Source organism: Gobio gobio (assembly GCF_949357685.1).
Source record: "Gobio gobio genome assembly, chromosome: 19".
Classification (NCBI taxonomy): Eukaryota; Metazoa; Chordata; class Actinopteri; order Cypriniformes; family Gobionidae; genus Gobio; species Gobio gobio.
In genome coordinates this window covers 12,374,807-12,386,460 of record NC_137112.1, presented here as the reverse complement: position 1 = coordinate 12,386,460, position 11,654 = coordinate 12,374,807, and the positions used below count along the sequence as shown (strand labels likewise).

At 36.7% G+C, this 11,654-nt stretch overlaps 1 protein-coding gene across 2 annotated transcripts; it reads right to left on the bottom strand.

The window, feature by feature from the left end:
• Window positions 1-1,315: 1,315 nt before the first annotated feature.
• On the bottom strand, window positions 1,316-8,291 carry acot8 (acyl-CoA thioesterase 8). Of its 2 annotated transcripts, XM_079844776.1 has the most exons (7): window positions 7,996-8,291; window positions 7,422-7,558; window positions 7,118-7,343; window positions 6,864-7,021; window positions 5,419-5,442; window positions 5,055-5,246; window positions 1,386-1,788 (listed from the first exon to the last, which is right to left on the bottom strand). In XM_079844776.1, the coding sequence occupies exons 1-7, from the start codon at window positions 8,172-8,174 to the stop codon at window positions 1,673-1,675; spliced, it is 1,032 nt and encodes a 343-aa protein (XP_079700902.1). In that variant the 5' UTR covers window positions 8,175-8,291; the 3' UTR covers window positions 1,386-1,672. The 2 variants fall into 2 exon arrangements, with proteins under 2 accessions (XP_079700903.1, XP_079700902.1); XM_079844777.1 differs by lacking the exon at window positions 5,419-5,442 and having other exon boundaries at window positions 1,316-1,788.
• Between the last annotated feature and the right edge of the window lie 3,363 nt (window positions 8,292-11,654).

Here is an 11,654-nt window from a genome sequence, read left to right as displayed (position 1 = left end):
ATGCCTCGACGGGGTCAGGGCTGTTTTGGCAGCAAAAAGGGGGACCAACACAATATTGGGAAGGTGGCATAATGTTATGCCTGATCGGTGTACAGTACACTAACAGTAGGCTAAACAATAGTAACTGTTTAGATACTGAATGGCAGCAAATGTACAACACACCTTCAGATTGTTTAGTTTATTAATAAATTATAAATAATTAAAGTTCTTGGTCCACATTCACTTAAAAATGGTCCACATTCACAGCTTGCAGAACAACAGTGGAGTTTGCGTCATTGAAGACTTCAAGGGTTTTTGTTATAATTCCACACAGCAAAGGAAATCCCATTGTTCATTACACGTCATAAGCAAAGATGTGTCTTCAACATTTCTGAACAGGGTTAACCTAATGGACAATCATTTGAGCACAAGGACAAAAAAGCAAAGCATGTTAATGCTGTTATTTACTGCCATATTCCACAGACCAACTGCAATCTCGACATTGATTGTGCGTTGTGATATGACAAATAATAAACCAAAAAGCCTGTCAGTTTGGCAACTATCATAAGGCATCTCAAGAATTCAATACTTTTAACCCCTTCCCTGTCACACACCTTTTTGAGCATAAATGTGAAAATGCACTATCCAAACTTAAATGGTTGTAATGTGAATGCTTTGGAATACAGACTTAAGGTTGGTCTCATTTTAAAGAAGACACTCAGCAGATTATAAAACACTTAAAGCATACTTTTTTTAAATAGAAGTTTCCTGTATAGGAAATATCCTGTACTAAAAAAAAATATTTTATATATATATTTATTATTAAATAATTTTAATATAAAAGAGCTATAAAATCAAAGTCTATATTCCCATGAGACTTTATTTAAGCGGTGTACCAAAAATAGCCACCCAGTGACACGCAAATTCTATTGAATTCTTTGTATGCGTTCTCCTGTAACAAATTTATAAATTTGTCACAATATTACATCTATCACAATCACCAAATATGGAACCTTGAGACTCAGACCTTTCCAACAATATGCGTTTTGTCTAGGGCTGTCAAAAGATTCATCGCGATTAATCGCATCCAAAATAAAAGTTTGTGTTTACATAATATATTTGTGTGTAATCTGTTAATTATTATTTATATATAAATACACACACATTCATGTATATATTTAAGAAATATTTGCATGTATATACTGTATATACATTTATATAATATATATAAATGTTTTATATATAAAAAAATAATATTTTTTTCTTAAATATATACATGCTTGTGTGTGTATTTATATATAAATAATAATTAACAGAGTACACACACATATATTATGTAAACATAAACTTTTATTTTGAATGCGATTAATCGCGATTTGTCTTTTGACAGCCCTAGTTTTGTCAATATTAGAAAAAGCTGTGATTATAAAATAGGGCAGTCCATTTCGTAATATGAAACTTGACACTGACCAATAGGGGGGAGGAGCCTGCTAAAAGGAATTGAAGAACTGTTTCCACGGTAACACAATGTCTGATTTGAAAATGTTTTTCACAAGATGAATACTGAGGGTTTAAGCTTTCGAATGATACCTAATTTATGATGATTAATAAAATATGTGAAAGGAAGAGAGAAAAAAAAAACAGTGTCCATGATGGTTACAGTTAATGGGTTAAAGGTATAATTTTCAATCCTCTATAATTTACTCGGAGAAACTGCCTTGACTCGTATCACTCCCTCTTGGGCACAGGAAGCTGCGAGAACGCCATCCTGTCTCCACAATCGGCCCTGGACGAAGCCTCTGCTGCCTCCTGATAGGAAACACAGGTATATTGCACCAATGCATTAACACATTAATAGTATTTATTATCATCATATGCTCATCACCAGCTATGTTTCCATCCAAAGTTGCAACTTTAACTTATGCACAAAATTGGAATATCGCATAAAACATTTGCAGATAAAACAACGTTTCTGTCCCATGTGCTCAAGAGACCAAAATGGTCACTTCCTGACATAAAATAACTGTATTAATTTGGATGTTGTTGCAGCCACTGTTGCTCTTTTATATCATTAAGGGTGTAACGGTACACTATTCGTACCGAACCGTTTCGGTACAGGGCTTTCGGCTCGGTGCACGTATGTCCTGAATGCAATGCTTAACAGTTAACAGTCTGCTTGTTTTAAGTGCGGAACACACTTCAATCCCAGTTCCTGAGATTTTTTTTTCAGTTTTTCGTGACCCTAAAACCGTGATACTAACCGAACCGTGGGTTTTGTGAACCGTGCCACCCCTAGTTTCAACTGATACAAAGCTTAATGCTAAATCACTGAAGTAACCCTTTAAGGTATGTTGAGGATACATTACAACTTACTAAAATGTATCATATGTCGTGTAATCGCTCAATCGGTGTTTCAACCTTCCTCAGAAGTCATTCAGTGTCCACAGCTGTTAGTTCACTAGAGAAACTAACTCTTTCGCTAAATATATGCACTATATTAACCTATATATATTCATTATATTCTACTTAACCTGTTATTGATGTCTTGTTTATTTAATGTATGTTTAAAGGAACACTCGAAAATAGGAAAAATCATTTTCCAACTCCCATAGTGTCAAACAGTTGAGTTTTACTGTTTTCGGCTGATCTCCAGGTCTGGCACTTTTAGTGTAGGGTAGTACTTTTAGTGTAGCTTAGCATAGATCATTGAATCTGATTAGACCGTTAGCATCTCTGACCAAATACTTTTGTATTGTTTTTGATATTCTATCAAAATATTGACCCTTCTGTAGTTACATCGTGTACTAAGGCCGACGGAAAATTAAATGTTGCGTTTTTCTAGGCCGAGATGGCTAGGAACTAAACTCTCATTCCTGTGACAGAAGAGTCAAGTTTTAAACTTAAAAAAAGTGGAGTGTTCCTTTAAATAAATCTGTCATGAAAATGACAGCCACTGTGTATAAATGATTATATTTAAAAAAACAAAACAAATGATAATTAGATTTAGAAGTTAATGCAAAAACAGCCTTATGTGAAGCTTATGAGTGTTGATTATTATATCTAAAAAATAAATAGCAACTGAATTTAGGCTAATAGTTTGGGCTCTGTTGTTAACCTTTAATATTATAGTAATGTGCAAGTAAGGGCTCCCTATGTAGTTTACAGCACTATCTTAAAGAAACTTTTAGTTATAATTGAATTCATTTAAGGATAGACAATTTTTTCAGTAAACCCCTGTTGAATAAAAATAAATAAAAAGTAATTTTGTAAAACTGCTCTACTGAACCGTGACTTCAAAACCGAGGTACGTACCGAACCGTCAGTTTTGTGTACCGTCACACCATCAATCATCATCAGCAATCCTACATACATCAGTGACTTGTGTCTCAAAGCAGCAGACAAAATGCTCTCATGTTCCGTTCGAATGCTGGTGTTTGGGCACGCAATCGTGCAATGCGCTTCTGGGTGGGAATCAGGGCTTGACACTAACTTTTTTGCTCACTGGTCACTGTGGCTAGTGGTTTTCCAAAGTCACTAGCCACTCAGCATTTTCACATCAATACCATGGGGGAAAAACTGCCATATCGATATTTTTAATATAATCTATAATTTGGCACCAGGTATATTAGGCTGCTGTCACTTTAAGACATGACACACAAATTATATCCATTATGATGTTACATACTGTTACACGTGTTTTCTCTGTTTACGTTCACTTAAAACTGACTGTGCATTTTGACATTATTTTGTGTGTATTTGACTGGTAAGTGCAATAAGCAGCGAAAAAAAACCCTCAATTTAGTTCTGAGAGGTGACTATGTGTGCACACTTTGGGTGTGACAAAATCTGCGGGAATGAGTACAATTATGTGCAATGCGCAATCCCAAGCCCTGTAACAGCAACAATATTCATCCGGAGCAAATGAAGTGAGTGAGAGGAGAGGCAGGTTTGTGTGTAACTCGCTGTCAGAGAGAGAGAGAGAGAGAGAGAAAGAGAGACAGACAGAGAGAGAGGCTGGTATCGTGTCTATTCTGCGGAAAATCCTGGTATCGTGTCTATTCTGCGGAAAATGAGTATTGGAAGCGTTTCAGATATTTAGCAAAAATATCAATATTTCTGACAACACTACATTGCACTTAGTTTATTATTTCAGATGCCTTTCTGGTCAGAAGCCTTGAAATGTAACTTCTTCTTTTTTTCTTCTTCAGGAAAACCAATGTAATATATTTTTGTTCAATAATATTTTTTGATTATTATTTAGTTTTGAGGGGATTTTATGATACTATGCAATATTTATACATTTCTTTAGTTATTTTTCCCCATTAAAAAAAAAAAGCACAATTTTTTCTAATATATTTTTTAATTATTTATATATATTTAAAATATTTGTATTATATTATTTTAATTATTTATTAATAATTATTTTTCAATTAAAGCAGTATTCCAAGTTAAAATAAAGGCAGATTAGTGCCATCTGGTGGGAGTAAAAAATGTAATACAGGTGTACACTAGATTCCTATATAATAGTATATAAAGTAGCTAGTGTTTTTCAGACTACGCTTTAGAGGTTTTTTTTTTAAATGTTGATTTGAAGGGTTAATGTGAAAAACTGAAATGTATACATTATATATAAAATTCAACTCACCAAAATGGCTAGTAGGGGTGACAGCATTACACGCCACTGCTGAATTACACACGCATCATTCCCTGGAGGGAATTAAATCATCATCCATCACTTTGGCTAAGGCCTTTCAGAACCACCAAACCAACATTTGAGATGATGCGATGCGATTGGTCCACTGGTTAGTCCAGTTATCCAATTACAGCCTCTGTTGAGGCAAAGTTCCGTGAGGTTTTTGGGTGTGCATTTATGTGTCCATCGTGGTTTGCGCATCTTCTTATCGTATAAAAAATGACTTTGCTTTTACATTTTAAGCGCATCTTGTCATTTCTACCCTGTTTTTGTGCAGTATCCCAAAATTTGCATTAAAAATCTTGGATGGAATCATGCAGTACATCCCTAAAGAACTCAGAACATGAAGAACATGCAAGAATGGACGGAAACACCTGCTGACCTGACCATGGGCTTTCGCATTCATAGAGCATCCACTCATCTGCTCTGAATGTGCTGTGAAACCACATGGCGTGATCCAGAGAGGCGGAAAACTGGGCCCTGTGATTCGGGTAAGGTAACAGTGCCGTCCCCAGGAAAGCGTAGTCCGATACATACGCTGCCACGCAACAGTGCAGTTTCATGTCACCAGGTCCTAAAATACAACACATACAATATTCAGAAATATTAAGACAAGTACAGGAACACAATAATGGCCGTCCATCTGACTGCACATTGCTTAATATATGACTTTAATAAATATTACAAGTATATAAATGCAATTCATGATATTTATAAAGTAAATATAATATATAAATGATATTTACTTTGGTGCAGATCCTGAACCGTATCTATTTGAACCAGAATACACTGAAGATTAGGTTGTCACGTTGGTTATGTACTATTGAACATCTGTCATGTATTTAAATATATTTGTAATTATACATTTGTAATAATGATGAAGCTGCAAATGAACATATTTAAAATAATTTAACTTTAAATGTACTTTCAAATAACTCACTACACTTGAAATTATAATAAGTTCTTTAGTATATTAGTCAACGCATCAAAATCACAAAAAAGTGCTTTAAGACATGACAAAAGATTAAAATATAAAATTAACTTTTAAATGTGAAGAAACATAGCCATGAAAGTACACTTAAGTGAGCTTTTATGTCATTAATATTATCTTTTTATGTCATTAATATTATCTGCAAGGAGTTTTTGGAGTGCACATTTAATACAGTTAAGCCCACTTCTTTTTTACAGGGGTCTTCGTTTAAATTTAGTTTAAATAATTGAGTAAAATTTTAATAGAAATCTTCAATTCATGAAAAATCCTACTGTGAATATACATTTGCTTGTTAGTTCACCCAAAAATAAAAATTCCATGTGACTCCAAAGGTTTAACCTTAATGTTATGAAGCGACGAGAATACTTTTTGTGCGCAAAAAACAAACAAAAATAACAACTTTATTCAACAATTTCTTCTTGTCTGTGTCAGTCTCCCAACAGTTTACGTTGTTATTGCAGAGCAGTTCTTGCGAAGCGCTACGGCAGAACGGCGGCTCACCATTGGCTAGCTCCTGCGTCAGCATCACACGCATGCATCGTGGTGCTCACGTAAACAGCGTCGGCCAATGGATGAGCCGGAGAACCCAGAAGCGCTGCGCTGTATTTACTACGTCAACAGTGTAGGAGACAAAAGAAATAGTTGAATAAAGTTGTCATTTTTGTTTGTTTTTGTGCACAAAAAGTATTCTAGTCGCTTCATAACATTAAGGTTGAACCACTGGAGTCACATGGACTATTTTAGCGATGTCTTTACTACCTTCCTGTCTATAGAGGGGTCAGTGAGCTCTCGGATTTCATAAAAAATATCTTCATTTGTGTTCTGAAGATGAACGAAGGTCTCACGGGTTTGGAACGACATGAGGGAGAGGAATTAATGACAGAATTTACATTTTTGGGTGAACTAACCCTTCTACTATGAGCGTTTATGGTCCTGGAGGGCCACTGTCCTGCAGGGTTTAGCTCCAACCCTGATCAAACTCACTAACCTGTGATTTTTATTTTGAACCTGAAGTCCTTGATTAGCTTGCTCAGGTGTGTTTGATCAGGGTGTGAGCGAAACTCTGCAGGACAGTGGCCCTCCAGGACCGAGTTTGAGGATCCCTGGTCAAAGCCGTTTTGCCACTAAAGGTACCATATTTGCATTTTTTTTTTCTGACAGTGAATGGCATCATTATAAGTGGCAATATGCTTATTTTACCTATATGTCCTCTCGCTCGCACCCAGAATAACTTCTTTGGTTCCATGGCAACACGTCTAAAAAAATCAGGTGGGTTGACTGGCTTGATCTCTATAGGAACTTCATCAGCAAGTATTTTATTTAGGCCCTGTCTCGTATTATCAGCCAGGTTTGGATCACTGTAAAGCAAAAAGAAAGTCAAACGTAGGTGACTTATCTATTTTGAACAGGCTTTTATAATTCACTACGGCAAACACATTGTTTTGGGCTGAGACCTGAGGTAGCGCTGAATGAGTTCCTCGACAGTGAGCAGTGTGTCCGGTAGAGGGACGGTGGGCATGGTGAACTGATGCTCCAGTGGACTCTTCTGCTGCATGTGAAACGATGCCTGACAGATCAGTATGGGCTGACCGTGCTGAATGGCTTTCACAGACCGCACACAGAAACTTCGGCCATCCCGAGTCCTCTCCACCTGGTACAGCACAGGTACCTTTGGGTCCCCTGGACACACATGGTGATAAATAAAGGGAAAACCAAATGTGTTTTCCACATGTGTGATTAGATAACATCTGAGTTTACCTGCCCTCACAAAGTAGCAGTGCAGTGAATGTGCATAGAGATGTTCACTGACGGAATTGGCTGCAGCTACAAGAGCCTGCCCAACAATCTGGCCACCGAAAAGGCGTTTAGTGCGAGGAATCCAGTGATGTGTCCCTCTGTAAGAAAAACAACAACAACAACATGGTAATACCATGGTACTCTTTGTTAGTGTAGAAGCCCAGCTTACAAAAATATATGCCAAGAAGGTTTTGATAACGTTCCTATTAAGTTAAGAAAACGTTATTTCTGAAGTTCAAAACATTTCATGCCGTTTGAACGTTCCAGTTTCCTGTTTTCTTGGTTATACAAATGTTAAGGGAACATTATTGGAATGTTACATTTGAATGTTCTCTAAACGTTCTGAAACAAAGTTGTAACATTTATGAAACGTTAGACGAACATCCAAATAAAACGATAAATAATGTTTTTGTGCAAACATTTTGAGAGAATTACTAAAGTCCAGATAACTGAATGAACGTTCAACTGGAAGAAGAATGTTACTGGTGCTAACAATCTAATAGACTCAATATTTTGAAAACAAGCATTACTTTACCTGAACAGGTCGGTGTCAAGCTTTTCTAAATTCAAAACACTGGTAACCAGAACACTCCTGAGATCAGCTTCAGACACATGGTTTACTACAATGTCATCTTGAGATTCACTACCGCGTTCAGCCATTTTTACTGTATAGCTGTGTCCCAATTCGGGGGCTGCATCCTTCAAAGGCCGCATTTGAAGGCCGATTGCGTCACCGCAGCGCGACGAAGGCTGTCTCAATTCGAAGGAGCCTTCAAATGCAGCCTGCCGTCCCTGTTGCCAAGTCCCCGTTTTTTCAGCCGAATTAGACCACTTTTAAGTTGTTGCCGCGGGTGAAAAATTATTTCCGCGGGTTTGGTTCTACCCCATAAGTACGATTTCGCCGCTCCAACACCCCCAAACGTACAACTGCAGAGGATAATTCGGCCGCTCGATGGAGAAAATCGCATTGGGAGTTTGGGACTACTTTTGTTGTAGAGACCTGGCAACCCAACCCATCCGTCTCCCCGGCCGCGAAGGATAGAACCAACCAGAACAAGTGGATCCTTCGCAGTGTATTCCTCTGCCCATCCCGCGGCCGAGGAACACTTATACATGTAAGTAGCCTGTTGTGTTTTAATTTACTAAAATAACCAACGAAACGTTTTAAAAGCCGGTGGTCTTTATTTCTGTGTTACCACGGCACAGCTTTATTCGTTAGGTGATCTGATGTAATATTTCGTTTTGTTATGGATCAAGTTACTTTTAGCAGCTTTATTAAAATGAGGCAGCAAATTAGTATTTATTTACCAGGCCGGAAATATCGAGAATATAGAATTTGAGTATCTATAAATATGATTTCTGGAGTATTTTGTATGTTTGTAGGCTACTGATGCATCATATTTTTCTTAAGATTGCACCCCTGCCTTGCAGGTAAAAAAAGTAAACTTATTACAACTTAAAAAATAAATAAAAAGTATGCAAGTTAATAGACACATCTTTACTGAAATGTATTGTGCTGTTTTGTTTGTTGTTGACAGACATGTTTGTTTTCTCTGCCTTAGGATTGAAAGTGTCCTGGGACAGGTGAGGGAGTGGGAAACTTGGCCATGGTTTGTCTTCATGATTGAGGTGTTGGGACAATCCCCACTGTCCTCATTGGCTCCATCATCCCTGAGGACACACCAGGGCCAAGTTCAGCAGTGGATGACCAAGATGAGGAGCAACTCCAGCCAAGAGGAGACGAGAAGAGAGGATGAGCTGATGGAGAGACTGAGGGAGGACATGAAGAGACAGACAGAGGAGAGCAGGGAGAGAATGGACTGATTGTTTTCTCTTCTTGAGAGATTGTTGAGAACTAAAATTTTGGTTTTGTAAATTAAAATGTGTAAATGAAATATTACCGTTCTACACATTATTTTTGTTATGCAAGTTATAATTTGTTAATAAAATAAATAATTCTGTACATTTATTTTTGTCATGTCAATTAATTTGTAAATGAAAAAATAAATTGTTCTATACATTTTTATTTACAGTACTTTTTACAACTATTTACATAAGTTATGTTTAAGATTAGAAAAACTAAATACATTTTAAAATTAACTGTACATAACAGATGGAAGAAAATGTTTTTATGTAGTCTTTTATTGAGCTGGGCTTTATTGACCCTGGTGAAGCCTCTGTCAGCGGGACATCATCTGGATCAGGGCATATTTCCACTGTCTACCAACAGGTTTGCAGTGCTGACTTATTCGACGGCTGCCATGTCGCTAAGATGTTTTCAGAAAGAGGGAAGAATAAATTAAATTAACTCACATCCTCAAAGCAAACAACAAAATATTTTAACATGCATAACTGTTCTATGAGCTGAATTCTGCAGGACAGTGGTCCTCCAAGACCAACGGTGCCTATCCCTGATCTATAACACATATTTCTAGTGTATTTTATTTTTAGATTCTTTTTTTAAACGATAACTTATATCAAAATGTAATATCCATGTGTTAAAAGTCAGTTTTTCATAAAACCACAATATTTGCCTCTGAGATGAAGTTGAATAAAAATCTGAGGTACTTCACAATTATACTCAAATACAGAGTAAATGTATTTAGTTACATTATTTGTAATATTTAGCAACTGTTGACAGCTGCCGTTGAAGAGAACTGAAATTAACATTTATACTGGACTTTAAAGTTATATTCAACTGCCTAAAAACAAAACAGCTAAAGATGTTTACCTCGGCCCATTTATGTGCATAATAAAGAGTATAAACTATATAAAATCATATGTTGGTAACATATTAGTCAACGTTTTATTTTTATCAGTAGATACATTAGATTACTGGAGTAAATTGAAACCCAATACTTGCATTTAAAAGTGTAATCTGGCAATTTCTCTTCAAAAATCTGACGTCGCGGCGCGCAATGAATTCTGGGTTAGGCAAGGCTGCGAAGCATCCATCCGAGTATCCTTCATTTCATGGGAAAAGAAGGACGCATTTGCAGGCCATATTTTGAAGGAGCCTTCGAAGGACCTACGAATTGGGACGGCCTTCGTCGCGCTGCGGTGACGCAATCCGCTATACCTTCCACTGTAAACGAGTCTCAGAGCGTCCTTTGAAGGCTGCGTCGGCCGCGCACTTCAAAGGACACGGCCTTCAAAGGATGCAGCCCTTGAATTGGGACACAGCTTATATGTGTGCCGGCCGGTGGATCTTCTGAATCGATTCAAAACCCTTTGACGATTCATTTGCATCATCAGTCAAAAGGTTCACGGAATTACTGCCCACGTAGTTGTTTATTTATTTATTTATTTTTTGTTGTAAATATTGGTACGTATTGTTGTATTGGTACATGCAAATCATTACATTATTAATAGGATAAATTAGTTCCAAATCTTTGAATCAACTGAACCACGATTCACTGTTCTGAACTTAAAAGGAGAAACACAGCACACTGAGGACATCTACTGGTCAGTGCGTCGTCTATCTGTGACATCATACCCGCGTTACCCTCGATTCCCGGTGTTATTTTTGTAGAAACCATGGAAACAACCAACAAAGATGCTTTAATATGTTTTATTAGACAAAGGAAAAACTGTTTGGATACATTTTTAGACATGTCAATGGAAAACGAATTATTGTACACTGATAAAAATAATTGAGGCTGTGTACGGAGCCCCTAAAGGGACCTTTGCAAAAAAAAAAATATATATACAGACAGATAATTTACTCGTGCGCAGGCAATAAGTTTCTGTTAAAAAGTCTGTATATTTTTGTTTTTTGCAAAGGTCCCTTAGGGGCTCCGTAGCTGTGTAACATCATAGAAACATTTTTTTTTTTTTTTACCAATAAATTGATTTATTTATCTTTGTTTGTTACTTTACTTGGATAATTTGAGTAGCTCACTTAATTTGGATTTGTAGAAAAAACACATTTTGTATAATTATATATCGCACTTCTTATCCTAGTAATCTAGACGAGGCTTTGTAGACGTGCATTTCCAGCATACTAATAAAGTTACATTTACTTAAAATATTTACCGCTGGATTTGGCTGATGCAATGAACAATTTCCACATGGTGACAACATATTTTTCCACATTGGAACATAAATATAGCAATTTTTCTCATATTTCTTAGGGTAATTTTATAGCAGCGTTGTCTACATCAGGCGTGACCGTTGTTATTTTGAGGATGTTTG